We start from the raw sequence: 26,761 nt of genomic DNA on the forward strand, positions 1-26,761 counted from the left end.
AGGCTGATTTTTAACATTATAACCCTCTGAATGCACAACCTGGACCAGTAGTAGTCATATCAGCCACACCCCACACAATTTGGCAAAAAAGGAGGGAGAAACCCCAAATATCCCCAGCTTTACAAATATTCCATCGTCTTCTCTTGAAGATAATGTTATCCTTTTAGGTCTACAAATGAATTCCATTCTTGCCTTTGAAAATGATGCATCCTTGAGGGTCTATAAAACATTCCATCCTTGTCTTTTGCATACACACTGGTTGACAGTCATATCAGCCATGCCCCTAATCTTGCATAACTTATGGCGAGAGTCAGAGCAATCCACTTGTTCAAAAGTTGCCTGCTATGACCTACAATTTGGCAAAAATGGAAAAACATCCCACCCTCACCAGCTCCACCAACATTTCATCCATGACTTTGAAGAATTGAGTCTTTTGAGTCTATCAACCAGTCCAACTTTGCCTTTGAAGATGATTTCTTCTTTTGACCTTTATAAACATTCCATCATTTCCTATAAATATGATGCCATCTTTGAGGGTCAACAAGACATTCTTGCCTTTTGCATTTCATCCTCTGCCTTTGAAGTCTAAGTCATCCTTAGAGACTTGTGAAACTTTCCACCCTTGTCCTTGAAGATTGTTATCCTATTAAGTCTATAAAACAGTCCATCCTTGCCTTTGAAGATGATGTCATCCTTTGAGGTTTATAAACGTTCTTTCCCTGCTTTGAAGATGATACCATCCTTCAGGTCTATAAAACATTCCATGCTTGTAGTTTGCATACATGCTGGGCTTGTAGTCATACCTGCCATGTCCCTAATCTTGCATAACTCATATCCTTAGCAAACTAAAAGATGAACTCAAAAGAAATTCTGCATATTTCATCTTGCTATCATTATAAGAACTCATACTGTATAGCCCAGTCTTCCCTTATGTTAGCTGTCCTTTGTTGCAACTTTTGGCAAAGAGCCAGATCCACCCACTTGACCAACAGCTGCCTTTATGGCCTAAAATTTGGCAAAAATGGAAAAAGGTCCCAGAACCACCGGCTCCATCAACATTCTATCCTCTGCCTTTGAAGTTGAAGTCATCTTTTGAAGCTTATAAAACATCCCATCCTTGATGACTTCATCCTTTGAAGTCCATAAAACATTCCAACTTTGCCTTTGAAGATGATGCCATCCTTGAGGGTCTACAAGACATTACGTCCTTGCCTTTTGCATTTCATTCTCTGCCTTTGAAGTCTAAGTCATCCTTTGAGTCTTATGAAACATTCAATCCATGCCCTTGAAGATTATGTCATCCATTAGGCCTTAAAACTATTCCATCCTTGCCTTTGAAGATGATGTCATCCTTTGAGGTTTCTAAACATTCTATCCTATCCTAGGCTTGCAGTCATATCAGCCATGCCCCTAGTCTTGCATAACTCATATCCTTCGCAAATTTAATGATAAGTTTAAAAGAAATTCTGCATACTTCATCTTGCTATCATAATTAGAACACATACTGTATACCAACAGTCTTTTCCTTATGTTGACTGTCCTTTGTTGGCAACTTTTGACGCTTAGAAAACATCCAATCCTTGCCTTTGAAGATGATGTCATCCTATAAGGTTTATAAAACATTCCACCTTTGCCTTTAAAGATGACGTGATCCTTTAGGGCAGGGGTGTAAACTCATATCAGGTGGGGGTCAGATTTGCTTTATTGAGATGTTTTTCTATTTTCTAGTAACATCAATAACCCAGTAGAAGCCCAGGTAGCGTATACAGGCTGTTGGATTATTTATTATTTTAAATTCTTCAGTATTAGACACATCTGCCAATCACTGAGTGCTGTATGTTTACACACAATGAAGTTACTTTAGATAGAGGGTTTAACAGAAAGAATTCTGAACAAGTCAGACAAGAATATTATTCTGTTCTTGCATTACATAACAAAATATATATTACAGATTTTAACATATTTGGCATAAGCTGATGATGAATTTATACTTCTTGATTATAAATTAAAAGTATTGCTTCAAAAAAATCTGCACTCTTAATCTATTTATCATTATTAGAACACAGATATACCAACAGTCTTTCCCTTATGTTGTCTGTGCTTTGTTGGCAACTTCTGGTGAGTGGATTAGTCATCCAAAAGTTGCCAGCTATGGCCTACTATATGGCAAAAAACTGAGGGAAAAAGTCCCAGAACTAACATGCACAGCCAGGAAATCTGACTTTCATGTCATCTTTTAATAATTTATTTTGTCAGATGTCAGAGCCAGTGTCATGGTTTAACTACTGTTGAATTACACAGCAAATGCTTTTAGTAACTTCAATGTCTCTGGAGGCTTCTCATTAACATTGAAAATCTCCTTGTATGGTCTTCAAATATGGAAGAAAGTACTTTGAGACTCATGTTGTGGATGCATGAAGGTTTTAGTGGACCCAAGGATATTTTCAGGTTTCAGACTGGGCTATGGCAGAATTTGGCTGCAGCATTCTGAAGTTTGGAAAGACTGGTCTAGGCATTCATCTTAACATAAATGAGTTTAATTTTGAAAGCTGAGACATTTTCTTTTATATATTTTGCTGCAGTTGGCATTGTTGAATACTTTAACACATTCATGCACCAATGTGATGATTTGAATTAAATTCAATTAATCACACAATTTAGAAAATAAAGACTTATGGTAAATGGATTTATCCTGCAGACTTTAGTAACAGAGATGCTTTTTTCTCCTTATGTTTTTAACCTTGTTCACATTGTGTTCAGTCCCAGTCTCTGCTGAAATATTCATCCAGGGTGTCTGCCCTTGAAAACACGTCTTTGTATCTTTCGATACTGTGTATCAACATGAATACACGGTTGTCATCCACTGCATTTAAAAGTTTAAATCATCTGCAGACAGACCTGCTGCTGTTTTTGTTCCGTTTTAACCGCCCATACACGCCACTTTCAATGTCAGCAGTGTCTTGAAAAAATATTTCTGTTGCATTTACTGTAGTGTGGATCAGATTTTGGATATCTGTACTTTTTATGTTGATTTATAGCTTTTTCAAACTTACCTCCTTTGTTTTAACACAGATATATGAATTGTAACTTTTAAAAAACAGCCTCTCTACTTATTTATGGCAACTGGCCAGTCTTGTTGAATCATGGTTGTGAGGCATCCTGGATGCATCGGTGTACATGTCACATTATAAAAAGCCTTCATCACTCCTGACATGAATCTTCAAACCTTATGTTTAATGAAGGGCAGCAACAATGGGGTCTAGCCTAATCTGGCTAATTCCATGCTGCCAATTAGCTCCATTTTTAAACAGACAAGTTATATAAAAATTCATCATACTTCATCTGCCTTTTATTATTAGAACACATATATGTCCAAACAATCTTTCCCTTGTTTTGACTGTGTTTTGTTGGCATCATCTGGAAAAGTGGGTGAAACTGGTGAGGAGAAAGGGAAACCCACTTGCCCAAAAGTTGACAACTATGGCCTACTATTTGGCAAAAATGGAGGTAAAAAAGGTCTTACCAACATTCAATCCTCTGATGTCATCCTTTAAAGTTCATAAAACATTATACCCATGGCTTTCAAGATTATGTCTTTCTTTAAAGATTTGAAAACATTCCATCCTTGCATTTGAAAATGTCATCATTCCTTTAAAGTTTTAAAAACATTCTATCCTTGCCTTTGCAGATGATGTAACCCTTTAACTTGAACGTTGAAAACAGTCTATTCTTGTCTTTGAAGAAGACATTATCCTTTAGTTGACTGATCATTCCATCCATGCTTGTGAAGATAACATTACCTTTTAAGTTAAAAACCATTTACTCCTTTTCTTTGAAGAAAAACATTCTATCCTTGCCTTTGAAGATGACATCCTTCTTTAAATTTTTAAAGACATTTTAACCTTGCCTCTAAAGATGATGTCATCCTTTGAAGTTTCTAAAACATTTTGTCATTGCCTTCAAAGATGATGTCATCTTTTAAGGTTAATAAAACATTCCATCCTTGCCTTTGAAGATGACATCATCAAAGTTGAAAAATATTTTATCCTTGCCTTTTGCATGCAGGTCAGTCTAGGCCTAACCCTTTATCACCATGAGGCCATGCTTCTTGGTTTACTTTATACAAACATATATAAGTGCTCTGCTAGAATGTCTCAATTAGAAACCCTTTAAAAGAGATAGAGCCAAGTAATGACAGTTATGAGGAATCCTGTGACTTATTCTTTGAAGAATGGGGATCCTGACCAGGTTGTAGAGCTTTGTGAGAGCAAGCTGGTTCTTAAGAGGGTCAGATCTTCGTAAGTCGTCTCTTGATTTTCATCATTCCTGACAGACTCATGACTCGACTTTTTGAGGCCACTTCTAACCGTCAGCAGACATTAAGATCTGGCAGATCATTGGATGTTCGTGACACGCCGTTATGACCACTTCAACCCCCCGTAGGTGTTCAGATTCGGGTCGACCTCTGACTGACTGATCACAACACCACACGTCTCCTTTGTTCATGTCGGTGATGAAGAAGAAGAATCATAGAAAGGAGGGTGCTCATTGGCCAGCTCACCGTCCTCATTGGTCGGCTTTCTGCAGGATTTAGGCAGTCCTTGGCTCCTCCCTCTGGTCTGAATCTTTGTCTGGATGAGTGGTGATGAATCAGCGGGCCTTTGGGCACAGCGTTCACACGGCCGGACTGAAATGGTTTCCTCTGATCTGCAGAGCCTGAAACTCTGGAGTGTAATGAGGTACATCCAGGACTGCCAGCCATGGGTTTCTGCAGTGTTTCCACCCTGCTAATTATGCCTAATTGTACTTTCCATCAATCATGATCAATAAGAGAGGGAATCCATACCAATGTCTGCACATACACCTTCAGATCCTCTCCATATATGTGGGTTTGATTGTGAATAATGCTCATGCTGCCAATCAGCAGCCTCTTCAACAGCTAAATATGGAAACAAACTGATTTCAACACTAATTATTATCACTATAATTACCGGTTGCTTTGCATAATTCCTTTAACTCAAGGACATGCAGAAAACTTTTCAGAGTATAACACCACCTACATCAATAACTGGAGCTGATTAATTAGTGACAGGACCTTCAAAAACTTTTAAAAACTTAACCCAGGGTCTGGGAACTTCAGGAGAGTCTTGGTGCACTTCCACCAAAGGACTAAGTGTCTAAACATGATCCTTGTCTTTATCTACACCTGGACTGGGTGTGAAAACAGTATCCAGGCTCCGTATATATGCCTTTTCCTCCATTTAGATGTATTTGTCATGTGGGCACTCAACAATGATATAAGCATGATAGTTTGGGAGAAATGAGTGATAATCTCTTAAAAAGACAGTACAGTATTTAATCTCCCTTGGCTAAAAGATTGACAATGTTGGATCAAACCAAAGCAATTCTTAGGAACGTTGTGGCTAGAAAATGATCACTTGTTTTCCTCATTTTTTGTCCCATTTAAACAAACAGTAAACCTATTGATAGCATTCCCTACGAAAGAGGCCCAAGCCACTGAATGGTTACTTTTGAGAGACAACCTTTTTCAAATTCTGATTAAAGTCAGAATTCTGAGAAACAAAGCCAGAATTCTAGAATTAAGATTATAGTAAGAATTATGAGATTAATCCAGATTTCTGAGATTAAAGCCAGAGTTCTATGACTGAAGTCAGAAATGCGAGGATAAAGTCAGGAAACAGACATTAATTTCGGGAAATCACAGTCAGAAATCTGAGAAAAGAGCCAGAAGTCTGAGATTAAAACTAGAGGTCTGAGATTAAAGCAGAAGTCTGAGATTAAAGCAGAAGTCTGAGATTAAAGCTAGAGGTCTGAGATTAAAGCAGAAGTCTGAGATTAAAGCTAGAGGTCTGAGATTAAAGCAGAAATCTGAGATTAAAGCTAGAGGTCTGAGATTAAAGCAGAAGTCTGAGATTAAAGCAGAAGTCTGAGATTAAAGCTAGAGGTCTGAGATTAAAGCAGAAATCTGAGATTAAAGCTAGAGGTCTGAGATTAAAGCAGAAGTCTGAGATTAAAGCAGAAGTCTGAGATTAAAGCTAGAGGTCTGAGATTAAAGCAGAAGTCTGAGATTAAAGCTAGAGGTCTGAGATTAAAGCCAGAAGTCTGAGATTAAAGCAGAAGTCTGAGATGAAGCCAGAAGTCTGACATTTAAGCAGAAGTCTGAGATTAAAGCCAGAAGTCTGAGATTAAAGCTAGAGGTCTGAGATTAAAGCAGAAGCCTGAGATTAAAGCTAGAGGTCTGAGATTAAAGCAGAAGTCTGAGATTAAAGCTAGAGGTCTGAGATTAAAGAAGAAGTCTGAGATTAAAGAAGAAGTCTGAGATAAAAGCTAGAAGTCTGAGATTAAAGCAGAAGTCTGAGATTAAAGCTAGAGGTCTGAGATTAAAGCAGAAGTCTGAGATTAAAGCTAGAGGTCTGAGATTAAAGCAGAAGTCTGAGATTAAAGCTAGAGGTCTGAGATTAAAGCAGAAGTCTGAGATTAAAGCAGAAGTCTAAGATTAAAGCTAGAGGTCTGAGATTACAGCAGAAGTCTGAGATAAAGCCAGAAGTCTGAGATTGAAGCTAGAGGTCTGAGATTAAAGCCAGAAGTCTGAGATTAAAGAAGAAGTCTGAGATTAAAGCTAGAGGTCTGAGATTAAAGCAGAGGTCTGAGATAAAGCCAGAAGTCTGAGATTAAAGCAGAAGTCTGAGATTAAAGCAGAAGTCTGAGATTAAAGCTAGAGGTCTGAGATTAAAGCTAGAGGTCTGAGATTAAAGCCAGAAGTCTGAGATTAAAGAAGAAGTCTGAGATTAAAGCAGAAGTCTGAGATTAAAGCTAGAGGTCTGAGATTAAAGCCAGAAGTCTGAGATTAAAGAAGAAGTCTGAGATTAAAGCTAGAGGTCTGAGATTAAAGCAGAAGTCTGAGATAAAGCCAGAAGTCTGAGATTAAAGCAGAAGTCTGAGATTAAAGCCAGAAGTCTGAGATTAAAGCCGAAGTCTGAGATTAAAGCCAGAAGTCTGAGCGCAAAGCCAGAGTTTTAGAAATAAAGTCAGCAGTCTGAGATTAAAGTCAGAAGTCAGAGATTAAAGTCAGGAGTTTGATATCAAAGACAGAATTTTGTTACTTCTAATTATTTGGTGATTATAATCAGTTTTACCTTAACTCTAAATGTGCATAATGTGGTTTAATTAAGGGAGTTTTAAGTTTTTCTTCCCAATCCCCTTTGGAGTGAGATTATCCCAGAATGCATTTTAAATAAGAACACATTATTTGTTTTCTGATATCTGCGAATAAATGTGGGATCACACATTGAACATGTCCGCCCTGCAGATAAAGAGACAAATGGTCCTGCAGAGGTCAAAGCAGGTCACATAAACATTATTGATTATCTCTCTTATGTCCGTATCGTTTGTATGAACAGGATTTATCCATGTTGCACATTTGTCTGATGCATCGCTCCGTCTCCTGTTTCTGTCTGTGTAGAAGAGTTGCACGTCTCATTGATTCTCTGTTTCTATTTAAATCATTTAACATGCTGTCTAAGAGATTTTTTTCTCTTATCATTTTTACTTTAACATGCTGATGTTCAACAATGAAGCCTTGCTGATACAGACTCAGTGTGAACCAGCCTGTATAAAAGGAAAATCAATTATCATAAGATAAATTTGTTTTAAACATGGGTCATCATTTGATCAAAAACAGCCGATAAAATGTAAATGAAATGAATCTCACTCCTTAAACTTTGACATCACCATGTCTTTAAACTCCCGCCTGTATCCCAGATCTGCTTCTTAGCCTTTATCTGGAGCCTTTTTAAGTCTAACAGCTGTTTTCAGGGTCTGATCAGTATTCCTCATGAGCTGTGAACTCATCCTGGTGTCTAAAATTGGTGTAGACCGTCCCTCCTGAATATTTAATACAGTTACACTCTCTGTGTTTGGCCGGGAATCAAGAACCAGAGGCTGGAAATGTTAGTCAGATTTAAGGCTGCTGCACCTCCACAGAAATGACACTGTGGGTTTTTCTCAGAGCAGGACCTTAACATCCCTACAAGTCCCAAAAACATTGCAGAAAATTGTCCCCCAGTAGACATTTTTGTAATTTGGCCAGAAATGTGCAAGTTCATTGCACAAGTCCATTACAGTGTCCCAAACGTGAGATAAAGGACTGGGTAAGAGCTACATGCATGAAAATTGGTACACATAGGTATTATGATCAGATGAAAAAAAAAGTCTCTTGGGACCATCCTCTAAAATGTACAGTGAATGCACTACAAAAAGTTAATGGTCAAATATTGGCCATTTCAGCTTTTTCAGGCTGCCTCACTGGTGTCATATCTTAAAGATCTCGGCCTACAGATTTCATTTGATTGTCTCAAAACTTTTTGTGCTTGTTTTAGGCAAAATGGCCATCTAAAATTGTGCAAACCATGAGTTTTCACCCAAGGGCAGAGCTGTGAATGAGATAAAGGATTGGGTAAGTTGAAAAACTATAAATATTAAATATTTTTTGAAATGTCAAACATTCACCCCACACACACACCAATCAGACTAGCCTCATGATTTTTTTGTCTGCTTATGGATTTTCATCAGACCCACAAAAAGCCTTTTGGACCCATGCCCAAATCCCAACAGGAGGTCCTCAAACTTCATCTCTACTTCAAAAGAAGGTGTTTTTGATGGTGCAAAATGAATTTGACCTGTTGTAACTTCTGTATACATCATTGTGTAGCTAAAGTCCTCAATAAATGTCCACAACACTGACATGTTTGACACATAGACACCTTACCGGCAATGGTGAGCAATTTTATATTTCACCAGTTTCACAGGAAGTTGCCATAACTCCCATGTGAAACACCTGATTTACTTCCAGTTTTTACGTATATGAACATTTTCAACCCCTCTACACAATCAAAGGTTAATTTCATCATGTTGCTGTATAACCATCTAATGGCAACAGGAAGTGACACACCTGGGCCTTTTATTTTTTCATGTTACTGTTTTGCATATAGGAAGCTTAGATTTTGGCATGATAATCTTAATATTTGTCCACAACATTGAAATGTATTAAAGAATGCTCCACTGCCTATGGTGAGCATTTCGCTATTTTGCCAGTTTCACAAGAAGTTGCCATGACTCCTATATGAAACATCTGATTTTCTTCAGATTTCACATATTTATACAGCGTCCACCCCTCAACACAATCAAAGGTTAATTTTATCATGTTGGTGTATTGCCGCCTACTGGCAACAGGAAGTTGCACACCTGTGCCATTTTTTTCCCATCACTGACTTGATTGTAGTAAGCTCAGATTAAAAAAATAAAATTAAAAAAAAAAAACAACTCAATGTTTGTCCACAACACTGACATGTCCTATTAAAGGATGCCCTACTGCCAATGATGAGCATTTTGATATCTCACCAATCTGACAGGAAGTTGGCCTAATTTTGATATGAAACATCTGATTTGCTTAAAATTTAATATGTATGATCATGGTCTGGCCCTCCATACATGTAAAGGTTAAATTTATGGCTTCCCTTTAGCGCCACCTACTGTAAGATGCTAGTAGCACTTCTTACATAATACATCATGTTTTCTTGATTTGTGTATTTTACACAACAAATAATGGTCCTTCCCTGATCACCTTACATATCAGCATTTTGTAATAATGCCACCTTCTGTTGGCAGGGAGTGCTACCTCATATACAAGATATGAATTTAATGCACATCCTGGGAGGATCTACATGGTCTCTACCTTGCTGCAGCACACTGCACAGATTACTACACCCAATCATTCCCATACACCCACATCACACATCGATGACCTTTAGAGCTGCTGAACATCAAAGTGACGCCCCAGCAGACACAGCTGAAGATCATTTTACTGAACAGCAGAAACCCTTTTGTGAGTGTTTTACAATTCTCAATATTTTCATCTTATGTAGAGGGTGGGGAACTGGCAACCACCACCATCCAAATGCAGGTATTTCTGAGCAGTGTCAGGCAAATTTGCTCAACCTACCAGCCACTGGGGCAGCTAAAAAAAAAAAAAAAAAAAAGTAAAAAATGATTGTATGACAGTAAACACCATGAACTAAATCCCGACTTTCTGATTATTCTTACTGACTTAATGAGGACAGCCAAGCAGATCTACCTTGTGCTGCTTGTTAAAATTAAGTGGCTGGTGAAAAAAAAAAAAAAAAATATATATATATATATATATAAAATAACCGCTGGTGGAATTTTTTATCCCACAGCCACTGTGGGAGGTAGGCAAAAAAGTTCATTACCAACCCTGATGTAGAGTGAAGGCAAAGTAGAGAAACATGCTCTAATGTCTGCTTTAGAGAACTTTTCAGCACCATGGACAGAGACAAACATAACATTAAAGCAGGGCCAGATTTCTAGACTAACTTTTACTTTCCTTTTTAGAAGTCATATCACAGAGGCTGATTTCAGTCATTGGTGAGATGTGTGAACTAGTTTTGTCAATCTAGAGCAGTAGTTCTCAAATGGTGTGCCGTGGCACACTGGTGTGCCTTGAGACACGTCTAGGCGTGCCTTGAAAATTCATCTGACTTTACATAAGTACTACAACTATGCAACAACTAAAGAGACTATAACCAATGTCCTTACTGCATGCAAGCATTACATGTTGCATTGCATCATACAGCATTGCATGCTCACTGTCCATCTGTTAAATATGCAAATGTAAATTTACATGTAAAAATATGACATCTTATGCTTTTACTTAGAAAATCTGAGGTATGGTGCCTCTAACAGCTGTGAGCCACATAGTTTTGTCTCCATGTTAGCACAAGTCAGACCATAAAAATTCATAAATGGGTACAGAGAATATCCATGCAACACACTCCTCCTTGTAAAACAAGCTAACAAGTTTCAGGAGTGAGAAAAGTGGAAGAAAATTAAGAATATCCTCTGGTGGGACACTCCTGGTGTCTTGTCGTCCTCTTCCCTTGCTACTTGTCCATCTTAATAGGAGCAACAGAAAGAAAATAGGAACAGGGTGACTGGGGATAAACCTGGGGAGCTGCAGTGCATCACTTGCAGAGTGTCAGGATGCTACAAAAGGAAACTGTAATCAAACTGATGTAGCTGGCACTTGCTCACATTGCATGCAATTGGGATGGGGACATATTGCTACTTGCTACACATGCTAAAGAGGCTATTTTTCAAGGACGTTAAAATGGTGTGCCTTGAGATGTCAGCTTGCTTTTTGGTGTGCCTTGGGCAAAAAAAGTTTGAAAACCATTGATCTAGAGGACTTACTGCTTTAAGCCACTTAAAACAGACAAATCTTTGTAAATTTGACTTTAAACCCCCCCCTTGCTCAAATACAACAATTCTTTTAACTTCCACCATCTGATTGGCTGTCAAATTAGGTTCTTCTAAGTGAATCATTGACAGCAAGATTATTTGGGGTCATCCCTGATGTAAACATTTTCACTTTTACCTGAAAAGTTGTGTATTTTATTTTGAAAATCCAGAGTTTCTGCTGGTGTTTGTTTACTTAGTCGAACAAGATTTCTCTCCATGTTTTTCTCTCTCTTCTTCTTCTGTTTGACTCTGATAAAACATGAAGCACTCTGAAGGTTCCTCCTGTTCAGGTAAACAGTCTTTTAACACCCCGCCCTCCCTGACAGAATAACCTCCTAGCATCAGAGCGCCGTTCTCTCTCTCTGGGTTTGTTTGTGGGTGATGTTGTTCAGCTTGGACTTGATCAGCTTAATAAGATGAAAGCAGCAGCACAGAGCCTTTAAACAGCACACAATCGATGATGCTCATGCTCTTTAATCCCCGTCATCTCTGCACAGACCTGCTCATCGGGTAATCGACGCTTTGCAGCGTCGTGACAGCCAGGAGGCGGGGCTTCCTCCTGAACAATTAGCCTCAGCTGCAACCTTTGGCTGCTACCTCAGATTAAACAGTCACTCATTGACAGCTTCTCCGGTTTGTGCTCCTTTTGAAGTCATAAAATCCTAATCTGCAGCGAGAAACCGCCGCCGTGCACGCAGATGAGCACGCCTCTGCAACAATGAAGGCTGTGTATTTGTGCATGTAGTGTATTTGTGTAGCCTGCGATGCTTCTTTGATGTTGTGCAGTAATATAAAATCATGTTTTGGTTCACGGCGGTGCAGATTTTTTGACTGATGGAAACAAATGAGTATCGTGTTTATCTGTGAGCGTATGAAGGAAAGTCAGGACCCCCTCTCCAACATGGGAGATCTTCAGATCTATAAGGGGTGGGTGATGGTCAGACCTGTCTGAGCTTGGTTTCATCACTTCAGAAAATTTAGGACAAGGCTGTCACTCTTTAATCCAGACTGGGCCGAAGGGAGAGGAGACTTTTGTGTGACATGTCTCTGAAGTTTAACAACTATTAAAGACTCCGCTGACCAAACGCTCCAGGAGGCCAAGCTGAAGGGGGTATTTATCCAGTAAGAGAGGAAGATGGTTGAATTCAAGGAAAAATGTGCTCATACATGTTTGAATGAGCTGAAAGACTTAGATCAGTGCTTCTTTGAACATTTTTCATAAAGAAAGTGTGACTGAGTGAGAGTTTTGTGAGGGGAAATGTGACTTGAAGAAGAAGCGCTGCTGCCTGTGTTTATCCCTCATAAGCACAGCCTGTTTGATGCCACTGTACACTGGCCCTCCAGAAAATACACCATTTCTTTCAGAAATAGTTGAATTACAGATGTTTTGGTTTACCAATGTTTATTTCCTTTATGTGCATTGGAACAAAACACAAAAAAAGCAGAAGAAAAAAGCAAAAATTGACATAATTTTACACAAAACTCAAAGGTGGGCCGTACAAAATTATTGGCACCCTTTTAAAACCGTGGGTAAATCATTTTATTTCAAGCATGTGATGCTCATTTAAACTCACCTGTGGCAAAAAAATGTGCTGGCAATATAGAAATCACACCTGAAGCCAGTTAGAATGTATAAAAGTTGACTCCTTTGTGTTGTATGCCTGTGTGTGTCACACCAAGCATGGAAAAGAGAAAGAGGAGCCCAGAATTGTCTGAGGAATTAAGAAGCAAAATTGTGGAAAAATATGAACAATATCAAGGTTTCTAGACCATCTCCAGAGATCTTGAAATTATTTTGTCCACTATGTGTAATATAATCAAGAAGTTTATAACTCATGGAACTGTGGCTAATCTCCCTGGACGTGGACAGAAGAGAAAAAGTGACAAAAGAATGCAACGCAGGATAGTTGGAATGGTGGATAAACATCCTCAGTCAACTTCCACACAAATTCAGGCTGTCCTGCAGACTCAGGGTGCAAAAGATCCGAATGAGATGACATGGCAGGAGACCGAGGTGAACCCCACTGCTGACAAAGAGACATAAAAAAGCCAGAGTGGAGTTTGCAAAAATGTACCTGAGTAAGCCTCAGTCCTTCTGGGAGAACATTTTGTGGACAGCTGAGACTAAGGTAGACCTTTTTGGAAAAGCATGTCATTCTGCTGTTTAAAGAAAACAGAATGAGGCCTACAAAGAAAAGAACACAGTACCTACAGTCAAACATAGTGGAGGTTCAAACATGTTTTGGGGTTATTTTGTTGCCTCTGGCACTGGGTGCCTTGACTGTCTGCAATGATTAATGAAATCTGGAGACTATCAAAAGGTTTTGGGCCACAATGTAGGGCCTAGTGTCAGAAAGTTGGGTCTGCGTCAGAGGTCAGGGGTGTTCCAGAAGGACAATGACCCCAAACATACCTTAAAAAAGCACCAAGAAATGGTTGGAGACAACGCGCTGGAGAGTTATGAAGTGTCCAGCAATAATTCCAGATCTAGATCCCATTGAACACCTATAGAGAGATCTTAAAACTGCTGTTGCAAGAAGCACCCTTCAAATCTGAGAGACCTGGAGCAGTTTGCAAAAGAAAAAAATCCAGTTGAGAGGTGTAAGATGCTTGTTGATGGTTATAGGAAGTGATTGGTTATATCAATTTTGGCATTTTTCTTCTCCTTTTTTGTGTTGTTCCAATGCACATAAAGGAAATAATCATGTGTATACCACACACATTTGTAATTGCAACAATTTCTGGGAGAAATGGTGTATTTTATGGAAAAATTCCAGGGGTGCCAATACTTTCTTTCATCTGTGACTGTATCAGAAGAATTTCATTTTACTAGAATCAAATCGACAGTTAAAATTTTGGTTAACTGTGGTACTCTATCATGCTTCTGACTTACATTTGGCCCTCTCTGTTGTATCATTCCAGCATCTTCACCAGGGAAGAGATTATCGTGGATGCAGCTTTAGCATCAGTTTGATCAGAACTGGACATTTCATTATTAAAAGATCAAAGAACTACACTGAAAGCTTTCCTCTGTGGAACAGATGTTTTTGCTCTTCTTCTGACCAGCTTCAGCAAGTTAAGAAGAATCCGTGTCAGCATTTAAACACCAGTCTGCATCATTATGGATTCCATGTAAACTTTATGGATGTGATGGACTCGGCCTGTATAGTCGGACTCATTAGGGGCAATTTGAAGTCCTGGATGTGATTTGTGATTAGTGCAGTGATTAAATCTTCTTATTGATTGGTCAGACAGTGCTGATGCTCACGCCGTGGACCGACTCTTTGTTTATTCACCTTTTTTCTTTGTTTTTCCTCCTCGCAGCATCGGAGCAGCAGGCCATCGGTCAGAGGAGTAATCTCTCCCTCAGACGGAGTCTGGACCGGCTCGGTAATAAGAACATTAAACATCTCGGACTACGCTGGGGTCACCTTCCTGCCTTAAAAATGAGCGATGTGTTTTCATCCAAACATGGCGAGGATTAAAAACAAACCTGACCTCTCTGACTGTACGCAGAACAGAGGAAACCAAAGATTTCAGCATCTCCCGTCTTCCACTGGAACTAAAAAGTGAATCCACGGGAGATAATGTGGGGTCGATGATCTGCAGGTGGGAGCTGAAGATGCTGCTGATTTACTAAATTTAGAATCTGAGAGGAAGAAAAGACGGCGCGTGAGATCAGAAGACTGCTGCAGACTGCAGAGGAAAGTCTACGCTTTAACAACTAACGGATTAGACTGATTGAAGCTAAAACATGGCTGTGTCACTGCACAGTGAACAATTAAAGACGAGAGGTGAAAACAACAAGGAGGAAAGTATGGAAAGTATACTGTAAGAATGAGTGAAAATTTCTTATTACAAAGAATGATTGACAGGAAGCAACGCTATGAGGTGCTGTAGCGACATAATCATCCAAAAATTGACATATGAGACAATGATACTCCATTCTTTTAAAGTTCTTCATTATTGTGTTACTTAAACGTTGTAAACCATGTTTAATGACATTCAAAATAACACAAAGTCTACATAATCCACCCATGAATGTCACTTCTGATTAAATGAATGCTCAGCTAATGTGGCTCTGATTGCAGCTGTAACACCAACATCAGTAGCCCGCTGATGCCGTTAGCATGGTCAGTGTTTGAGGCCACAGTATTAATGAGCATTGCAATGAGGTGCCGCAGATAGTCGGAATACACTCACTTCAGATTGGCCTTGCATTGAGCGTCTGCCTCCAGAGTCATTTCAGTGTATCTGTGATGTTTTTCCACAAAACGTCTGGTCATGTGACCAACACTGCTGGACCTGAAATGTGACTATTGCCCATTTACAGACCTGTCCACAGAAAAGGCCCTAATCTGACTTGATTTAATAATATAAACCTATGCATGCTCGATCAGTCAAGCCATCTTGGCCATCTTGATCAGCTTTAGGAGTTTGTTGGATGGTTGATTTTGGGGTCAACTGCCCTATATATATAGTATTTGGCCACAATATTAAGGAGTATTGCAATGAGATGCTACTGATTGTGTGAGTAGATTCCATCAGACTGGCCTCAGTAGAGCATCTGCCTCCGGAGTCATGCCAGTGTATCTCTGATACTCCTCTTTTAGTCTTCCTAGAGTATATTTCTAAATCCCCTCTGATACTCATCATTCAGCTGCTGGTTTTCCCTGGAATGGCAAAGGAATGACCAACAATGCTTTTTGCCAAAATGGCTATAACTCAACAGAGCCTTGGTATGTTGGTTGAGTAAGAAATAGGGTAAGCCAGTCAGAGTCATAGTAGGGTTAGTCAGCTTTTCTGGCCTTCTGGGATACCTAGGGACACAACAGAGCTGGAGACACTACTTTATATCAGCTAGCTTCCCTCATCATAATGTCATAATTATCCTTATTACAGGAAGTCGAGCAGCAGAAGTTGGTGGTCAATGTGCACACACAAAAGACTGATTTTAAAGTGTACCAAATAAAGAACAGTAGGCTATAACAAGACAAACTAAGGATCTCACAAAGGATAAACCATGGCACCTGTGTGAGATGGGTCACTAAAAATGTGGGTCATGGTGAATTAAGAATACTATAAGTATATACACCTCTATATATAAACTTCTCACAGGAGCTTCAAAACCTCCAGTCCTCCTTTTTGTCCACTTTCTCCTCCCGTTGTTTTTAGGACGGAGCCTCATAGTGGAACAAACAGAAGGCAGACAGCAGAGCAATCCTCAGTGGCTCACAGCAGACGTGAGTTTTCTCCCGAGTCGTCACCTGACAGAGGAGGACGAGTCAGCCCGAGTTGGTGACAGTTTGAGGTCAGAGCTAGTTTCCACTCGGCTCGGCGGCCACGAAGCAGCGGCGGCTCATGAATGGCAGGTATCCTGAAAGCAGAGAGACTCCCAGTGGAGTCGTCTGACAGACCGCGTACTTGGCTGATGTAACCCAGCAGCAAACAGAAGAGACGCTCCGAAACACGAGGAGACGCTCCGACACGAGAACATTCAACTCACACGTTCAGACGGTTTTACTCAAAGAGGAAGGAAAGAAACGAGAGAAAACAAACAAACTAAAGACAGGGGGATCTTTTTTTCCTTTTCCAACCAATGGAGGGCGCTAAAGGTAAATACTGCATCACAATCAAATGTGAAGCATGTGCAAAACCTACCAATTTAATAAAAGGCAACAAACCACACAGATCTGCAGGGTTAATGTAGAATCCCACTATTAACTTAATGCATCATTAACTGCAAATGTAACAGCTGTGAAGCTTCACTCCAGCTTTCAATATTGCAACAACTTCCCATTGATGCAGTATGAAAGTTACATTAGTAAGCAGAAAAAACTGCAAAATTTTTAAAAGTGAATCTGAATTCTGCATAATTTCAAACAAGCAAAAATGTCTGTTGTTTCCAAAATGGAAAAAAATGAATTAATCTTTCATGTCAATGTGTCTGATGACATTCAGTCTATCTATTAATGGTAGGTGTGGAGGCTTCCTACTGGGAGACTAATGCAGAGTCATCCTGTTTTAAGCTGTTGCAATTCAACTTGTCTCATTGTAAATCTTCTGTCTGAACCGGGGCCTCATTTATAAATGTTGTGTAATAACAGTCATGATAAATGTTGGAACCTTAACACACTGATAAAGTAAAAACACAAATGAATCCTTTGACCAAGTTTGACCATAACAGCCTCCCATAGCCCTCCAGCGTGGTTTATGTGCATGGAGAGAAGAGGGGAAAGAGATGTGTGGTGGTTGAAGAGACAGACCGAGAAAAATGCTAAAAGGCAAATTTCATTTCAAAAAGCCAAAGTCGAGTGTTAGCAAAGACACTAACATCAACATGGAGTCAAGCCGTGGTTGTCAAGCTTCATTGGCAGGTGCAGCAGACCTGGATTTGTCAAAGAAATGACAACAACTGAGCTAACTAATGCAATCCTTAAATGGATTACCAAAGACTGCAGACCATCACCAGTAGACGAATGGCTTCAAGGCAAGCAGTTTGTAGTTTATGGATATCTTACAAATCATTACAACTAAGCTGAGATGTTCAATAAAGTTGTAAATGGTAGCATTTAAATGTATGATTAATCCTGATTATTCACAGCCTAGTTATGTGATTAACTAACAATTACTTGCAACATTTTGCACAAAACAGAGCCTGAAGCTGGTGCGCCACTTTCCAAGTAAAGTCTGTGATGTATAAAAACAGACCTGACGATAAAATGTGTGTACCTTTAAACAAACTCTGACCCATGCGTACAAACATTTTTGAGGCAGAGGGAAAAGGTAGCGATGGGAATTGCAGCCCTTTCAGTGATCCAGGTCATTTGGCTTGGCTCAAGAAGAACCGGCTCTTACAGCTACCAAACAGCTCACTTGGGCTTCATTTTACCCGCCAAATTCAACAAGGTCATGATGAATGAATTATATTTGTATTGGTATTTTACAGCAATTATGCTTTTCTTAAATAATGAAAATATCGTGTAACTATTTTAGGAAATCTTTCTCCCCAGTAACATTTTCAAGCTCCTCCTCCTGGGGGGATTCTGGGGGCGTTCCCAGGCCAGATAAGATATATAATCCCTCCAGCAAGTTCTGGGTCTATCCTGGGGTCTACTTCCAGTTGGACATGCCTGGAAGACCTCCACACAGAGGCGACCAGGAGGGATCCTGATCAGATGCCCAAACCACCTCAACTGGCTCCTTTCGTCGCGCAGCTGCTCTACTTCCAGATCCTTCTGGATGTCCGAGCTCCTCACCCTATCTCTAAGGCTGAGCCCAGACACCCTCCTGAAGAGTCTCGTTTTGTTCGCTTGAACCTGTGATCTTGTTCTTTTGGTCATTACCCAGAGTTCATGACCATAGATGAGGGTTTGGACAAAGATCGACTGGTAAATTGGAAGTTTTGCCCTCCGGCTCAGCCCTCTCTTCAGCATGACTTCATCAGCTGACTTGCGACTTATCAGCCATGTAAGCACTAGCTCTTTGAACCATCTTGTTCACAAATGACCCATCACTACAGGACGCAGCTCTACGTGCACACTTTTTCAGGTTGATCAGAATTTATTAAAAAAAACAATTCATGAAGATGTGTATGGGCACAATTTTATAAATCAGGTCTATTTTTGGCATACACCATTAACAAGGTTTGGGCGCACATTCCATTTTAATTGAGATTCTACTCACTGTTTTATAAATGAGACCCGGCCCTGGTCTTTACAGTAAGTTAATGTTCTCTAGTCTTCATGCTGAGGGTAAGACGCCTTCTCTGCATCGTTAAAGTGGGGGTATTATGTCTTTATTCAAGGCTTTACACCATCTCTCTGATACCCACGTAGTAGCATTACATGGTTTACAGCTTGCAAAACTCCTCATGTTTCTCACACTGGCGTCCTGAAAAACCCTTTTTAACCTCAGTCTGAAACGCTTTGTTTTCGCTGCTGTCTCTTTAACACCTCCCGCTCCATGGACCTGCTTTCCTCTGATTGGCCGATTTTCCGGAGGCTGGCCAGCGGCAGGACTCAATGTTTTGTGCCCGCACCCTCCAATATGGCTAATGTTGATATGCTAGTAGCTGAAAACTTTGAATGAACTAGTCCAACTGAGTAAAATATGGAGAATTTTGATATACGTCCGTACGTGTTAGACCTGGAGTCTGATCCTGATAGTTTGGAGAGAGAGGGGGGAAGAAAACCAGCAGCAGCGAAGGATAGAGCAGGACGTACCTGTTTGATAAGTGTTTAATTACTGTGTTTCAATGGCTAAATGGCTAAAAGGCCTTGTGGGGGCGGTCTGTTCCACTTTGCCAGCAGCACGGATGAACCACGAACCAGTCAGGAGATCCTATTGTGATGACCTCATCAGTTTGCTCCATCGAAATCCCGTCTTGGGAGAATCTCTGAGAGATTTTCAACGAACTGTTTTCATCATTTTACACGCTATTTCCAAGATTACTGCAGCATACTTTATCGGTTTGAAAATTTGCATCCCTGGAGTATGGACACCCAATATTGTGACTTTCTTTTTTATGTTTTAAAAATCTGGAAAGTATAATACCCCCTCTTCAACTAAAGATTCCTGTTCTTAAAGATCAGACATCAGAAACACGTCTGGGGTCTAAACTTCACCTTTAACCAGAAAAAAGCTGGGGTCAACTCAACGGAACGTTTTCAACCTTACCTGGATTTACAGATACGTAAATGACCAGAGTGTTAAAGCAGAAGCCAGATAATGAAATCAACAAGAGCCACACATAACAACTCTGGATTAATGAACTCAAGACATGGAGAAATCTTCTTTTTCACCATGAACACAGCAAATAATCTGGAGCTCCACTTTCCAAAATCACAGCATTATTTCAGCCATCATCATGATTCACGGTTTTCAAGTAAAACCATGTGACCAAGATGAACACGAGCTCTGTTGTTCATATCACGTGCCTTTTATAGTTTGTTTTATGAATATAACATAATTATCAGCTTAGTCTTAAGAATGCAAAATAAAAGAGAAGAGCAATGAAGATCTACCCAGCTATTTTCTCTGTATTTTTCTCCATGTGTTTAAAAAATGACTTCAATGGACTTTCTTGGAAACTTCGATCACATTAGATTAAGTCTCCAAACACAATAAAAACAGGCTGATGTAGAATAAAGAGGAAACCGACTTACGGAGGGAGTGCCACTCGTCCTGCCTTATCGTCTTGGTGATGTTGTACGAGAGGTTTTTAGGTATTGTAGCCGAAGAGTAGTGATACTTGATGTAGGAGCACCGTGCAATAGAACCTGAGGAGAAGACAAAAAAAAGAAGATTTTTATAATCAAAAACATTTCATTATTTATTTTTTAAGAAGGTCGTTGTGGGTCTAGATGAGGACCAGTGGTTCAGAAGACATTCATGATTGTTGCATCGTTTCCACTGAAACAGAGTTATTATTCACATTTGCAGGTCTGTTACACTGAAGGCCACAACCATCATCATCTGCCCTCTCCCTCTGTGGTTCGTTTTTCTGCAGATCTCTCTGTCAGCATTCATTCATAAATCTCTCTCTCTGTCAGTAAAACTCTGGTTTTACATTAACGGTGAAACATTTCCTGAACAAACCCTGCTCACATCACCATCATGGACGTTTCTAATCACATCTGAATGACTGTCTTCCTGTTCTGATTAGTTAATGACTTTTTAAGAATTCCTCTGTCAGCCTTTGTGCCCGAGCTGGAGGTGATAGAAACGAAAAGACTTTTGCAGCGTCGACACAAAGCACTTTCGTACAACAGATTCTTTTTGTTTAAGGAGAATAGAGACATTTCCCACAGTTTGGGGGTTTGCTGAATGTGGACTCTGTGGAATAATGTTATCTTTATCTCTGTATGCTGCAGGAGGATCTGATTTGACTTCATTTCAGTAGGAAGTCCCTGAAGATAGAAATCTGTTTGTGAGGGGACCTGACCATACCAGAAGTGGTATATTTAATTTACGTGGACCTCTCGTTTTGACCAGCACCAGCTGAGGATGTCGGCTGTAATCTTTATGTTTATAACCAGACGGTGATTTTCTGTTTGTTGTAGAGGGAACAGCTCCTTTCTGCCCGTCTGATCTGATCATCCTAAAATGGTTTAGTGGAAAACTGCAGAAGTGAGGAGGGAACGGAGCAGTTTGAAGAGCACAAACTGAGAGAACAGCTCCTCCTCTGACACATCTCCTCTATCCTGAAGCCAAAAACACACTAGCATAAACCCACATATCCACATGGGAATAAACATGCAAACCCAGGAGAATTCAGCTGCTAACATGGTAATTACCCATTCATGGTGATCTCCTCATCACTGTTCTCTCTCTCTGACAGCAGATTTATCTGATGAAGCATGCATGAGCAGGTCCTGTTTACCTCCTGAACATTTACCACCACTACAAGGTATAGGACAAAGTCACGTCAGTGGCCCAGGATAGGTTGTTTGCAATCATGTGACCCTGAATGTCTGATGGGGTCTGGAAAGTGGGGAACAGCCATTAGGAATGAATGGGAATGAAGGAAAGTGATACTCCCATAACTTATAATGCTAGCTGAGCCATTTTAACAGCTTTTCTCCGTCATTTTGTCATGAACATGCCTTTAATGTAAACACTGATATATTATTGAGATAATAAACCTAGTGTGGTACTGATAAGACTGGAATGAAAACTGGGGGCCTAGACTGGCCTGCATGCAAAAGGAAATAATAAAATATTTTATAGACATAAAGTGTTGACAGTTCTCAAAGGCAAGGATGGAAGGTTTTACAGACATTAAAGGATGAAATCGTCTTCAAAGGCATGAGTACAAAGTTTTACAGGAATAAAACAATGACATCTTCCTTAAGGCAAGGATGGAATGTTTTGTGGACATAAAGGGTTAACAATACTCAAAGGCAAGGATGCAGTGTTTCACAGACATTAAAGGATAACATCATCTTCAAAGGCAAGGATAGAAAGTTTTTACAGAAATGAAACAGTGACATCTTCCTCAAGGCATAAAGGATAACATCTTCTTCAAAGGCAAGGATGGAAAGTTTTACAGAAATGAAACAGTGACATCTTCCTCAAGGCATAAAGGATAACATCTTCTTCAAAGGCAAGGATGGAAAGTTTTACAGAAATGAAACAGTGACATCTTCCTCAAGGCAAGAATGGAATGTTTTGTGGACATAAAGCATTGACAGTCCTCAAAGGCAAGGATAGAATGTTTCACAGACATAAAAGGATGACATCAACTTCAAAGGCAAGGATGACATCTTCCTCAAGGCAAGGATGGAATGTTTTCCAGACATTAAAGGATGAAATCATTTTCAAAGTGAGTGATAGAATGTTTTAGACATTCAATTTTGACATCATCCTCAAAGGTAAGGATGGAATGTTTTATAGTCATCAAAGGATGGCATCATCTTCAAAGGCAAGGGTGGAATTTTTGTGTCATTATGGGTGACATTTTCAAAGGTAAAAATGGAATGTTTAAGGCCTTTAAAGGATGACAAATTGAAAGGCAAGGATCGAATGTTTTGTAGACTTTTTGTTTTGAAGATGTTTTCTAGACTAATGGATAAAATCTTTTTCAAAGGCGACGATGGAATGCTTTGAAGACATTAAGGAATGAAATCTTTTTCAAAGTAGAGGAAAAAATAATTGTATAAGGCAAGAATGGAATGTTTCATCAAAGTTTAAGTTTTGTATCATACTCAAATGTAGGGATGGAATCATATACACTGAAGCATTACACCATCATTAAAGGCAAGGATGGAATATTTTATAGACAATAAAAGATGACATGATCTTTTATGCTAGGATGGAATTTTTGATAGACAGTAAAGGATGAAATCATCTTTAAAGACAAGGCTGGGATGTTTTGTAGACACTGTAGGTTGACATTATCCTTTTTAACGCAAAATTTCCATATACACTACGTATGATCTCAACACAAATGTGTTTTTTTCCCCCACAATTTAACAGGTGTTACTGCCTTGGAGGCGATCAATATCACAAAGTTGTCAGTCCTGCAGAACCTAGCATAATCTAGCCAGATAGAGGGAGACAAGGATCCAGAGAAGTCTTGTGAGCTAAGAGGTTAGCTGAGACAATTTATATAAAAAATGTCTCATTTTTTCACAGACATACTATTAATTGAAACTTTGATGTACTATCAACCAATAAAACCTTGTGAGGTAAGTGATTGAGTTATGATGTGCAGTTCATGAACTAGCCAATTCTTCGAAAGAGCTCTTTAATGTGACCCACAGTAGCTAGCTCCCGTTTGAATGCCAGTTTCCTTTCCTACTTATGTGTGTCTACATGAGCAATTGTAATTTGCCAAAGCCTGGATTTTCAATCCATGCCCAAGCCCAGGAAGTATGCCACGCCTGAGCTCAATACGAACTGCTTACACTGGTCCAAAAACCTGTACTTTGGCGGTCAAAGAGGCTTCAATATAGAACGGACTGCCAAGTAAGAGTGCACCCCAAGATGATCGTTTTTTCACAGGAACACGAGCTACCAAGGACTCCCAGACAGATTAATCTTTTGGGAGACAATAGTCCACATTTTGGCCTGAGGTTTTTATTGATTCCAAAAACGTAAGCACAATTTGAGTAAGAACATGCCAAGAGTGTCTAATATTTCTTAATTTAACTGAATGAAAGCTTGCAATCACTAAGCTGAGCTAAATGGTCCAGAAGCTGGGATTCTCATTTCTAGAATGCTCAAACAGGATCTAAACTCTGACTCTGTTTGGCTTTAAAGGAAGAGGTTGGATGATGTAACAAAGGATCTCAGAGATCTATGGAGCCAAAGAGCAGCGTCTCATGTTTGATGGAGCCTCAGAAGCCTGCAGAGCTTCAGAATAAAGCTCCTGATCCTGACAGCGGGCTCATCACAGTAATCAGGCTTCTGTTAGCCGACCAACGATCGATAAAGCTACTCTGCACACATGCACACTCACATTAAAGGAGAAATGTATGTGCACATAGTGCTGTTTTATTCTGCCATTCTTCTTCTGTAACGTGCTCAGAAATTAGAGCACAAATCAGAACGGGCAGTTGGTAATCAGTGCTCGTTTTCATGAACATCCAGGTGATCGATAACCTGCAGACTGAGAGGCAGAGATCCCCTGCGTTTTATCTGTTGTTGTTGGAGAAGTGCTCGAGCCTAGGGATGATGTTTCCGTCCTGACAAGTGGTCAGAGTCCATTAAGTCAAAGAGATCCAGAGCAGACAAGAGCGGAAAACAACCATTTTCACCCGTCAGAGGCTCGGCACGAAGTGGAGGAAGAGCTCGTCGCCGCTCTCAAAGGAAATCTCTCAAAGAAAAACTGGAAAGTGTTCGAACATATGACATATCTGACAACAGTACGTCTGAATGGCACACGGTGTCAGATAGCAGTGAAACATACGTTTGCATTGTGCTGAGGAGACAATCTGTCAATAACCCGTCTGACAGAAAGACGATCCCTGATGAAACGAGTCAACGTAATCAGAAATTACATTGCTCGCCTCACTCACAGACCTGTAGTAAAAGTATTTCTATTTGATACATCCATGTAAAGTTAACTTTTACCCTCATATTTTTATATATGGTCTGCAAAACCAGCAGGTTTGGTATCTACACTCTGAAACAAATCTCTGTGTGATTATTTCCTCTAGGAAGGATGTTTGCTCTGCTTATGTTTTGGTCTGTTTTATCAGAATTATTATAAATCATCTGAAATAGTTCACATGAAATTAGAGTGAAGATAGTAACAAGAGCCAAATGGATGGCAAGCAAAAATTTTGACTCACAAACAAGAAATAATGATGACTAATGTTTATGTGGGGTTGCAAATCATCCCATATTGGCTGGGCCATCTTGTATTTTAAACTAAATTGGTTTGTAGGATGCCCCTCGTTCTAGGTATTGATGCTACTTCTCTATAATAAGGGACAAGACTAAGCTGATCCTAGACCTAGACCTCTAATATGGCCAATATTACATCACGCATTGATCATGTCCATTAAATGACACCATGTATCGGACATCAGAAGTGCTTTCGTGCACAAAAAAATATGGATCAACTAGAAAAATCCCACGACTTTAAAGCTACAACAAGCATCACGACGCAAAGAAGATGTGGGTTTAAACAGGCAACATTACACCATTGAGGGAGGCTATGACTCATGATCCCATCATGTTGTCAATAGAAAACAGCCATATAATACATTCCATCCTTGCCTTTGAAGACAATGGCATCCATTAATGTCTATAAAACTGTCCATCCTTTCTTTAAAGATGTCATGCTTTCATGTTGATTAAACATTCCATCCTTGTCTTCAAAGATGAAGTCATCCTTTCATTTTTGCAAATAATTCCATTCTTGCCTCTGAAGATGATGTCATCCTTTAATGTCTATAAAACATTCTATCCCACCCTTTGAAGATGATGTCAACCTTGATGTCCATCAAAATATTCCATCCTTGCTTTTGAAGTTGCCTTCCTATGATGTCAACAAAACATTCCATCCTTGCCTTGATATTTGTCATTCTTTAATGTCTGTAAAACATTCTGTCCTGGTCTTTGAAGTTATTGTCATCCTTTGTGCCTATGAAAAATTTCATCCTTGCCTTTGAAGATGTCATTCTTGAATGTACAGTGCTTAACAAATTTATTAGACCACCCTAACATGAACCAAAGCAAGGTTTATGCCACAGCTGCCCTAAATTAACAGCATTAGTAATAACCAAAATCATTTTTTATGTTTCTGCAATGGTTAATACACCAATATGTAGAAGCTCTTTAACCCAAATGATATTTTTAATGCTAAAATATAATTATTATTGTTATCCATGAATTTTCAAATTTACTGATTTACAAAAAAACTAAAAAAATAGCAAAGCACATTAATATTTCTTGATTCATAGGTCAAATTACAGTTATTTACTTGCATTCCTGAACAGAAAAATTAGTTTCAGTGGTTGAATGTTATGCTTGATTAATTTCTGTCTTCTACGAGAAGCCCAGTGAGTTGGCTCAAATTTGGGTGAATTCAATTTGAATTTCCTCATTCCTGCTCAAAATGGTAAAATGTGTAGAGCTCACTGAAAATGAAAGAGTCCGCATTAAAGCACTTCATGATGCTGGATGGTCTTTGAGACAAATATGACAGGTGGTCTAATAAATTTGTTCATCACTGTTCATAAAACATTCCATCCTTGCCTGACGGTATGATGTCAACCTTTAATGTCAATTTAAACATGTCATCCTTGCCTTTGAAGATGTAATTCTTAAGTGAATATAAAACATTCCAACTTTGCCTTTAAGGTTGTCAGCGTTTTTCTATAAAACATCCCATCCATGCTTTTTTACACATCATCCTTTAAAATATATAAAACATGCCATCCTTGCCCTTGAAGATGATGTAAACTGACTG

The 26,761-nt window shown here is 39.4% G+C and overlaps 1 protein-coding gene across 1 annotated transcript in view; it reads right to left on the reverse strand.

The window, feature by feature from the left end:
• The window catches only part of tmem178b (transmembrane protein 178B), a 139,081-nt gene that overhangs the window by 40,297 nt on the left and 72,023 nt on the right, over positions 1-26,761 (reverse strand). Inside the window, exon 3 of the mRNA XM_041780964.1 lies at positions 20,505-20,618. Coding sequence (XP_041636898.1) covers positions 20,505-20,618 — 114 coding nt within the window. The remainder of the gene's footprint in view (positions 1-20,504; positions 20,619-26,761) is intronic.

The sequence above is a fragment of the Cheilinus undulatus genome, linkage group 23 (genome assembly GCF_018320785.1).
Source record: "Cheilinus undulatus linkage group 23, ASM1832078v1, whole genome shotgun sequence".
NCBI lineage: Eukaryota > Metazoa > Chordata > Actinopteri > Labriformes > Labridae > Cheilinus > Cheilinus undulatus.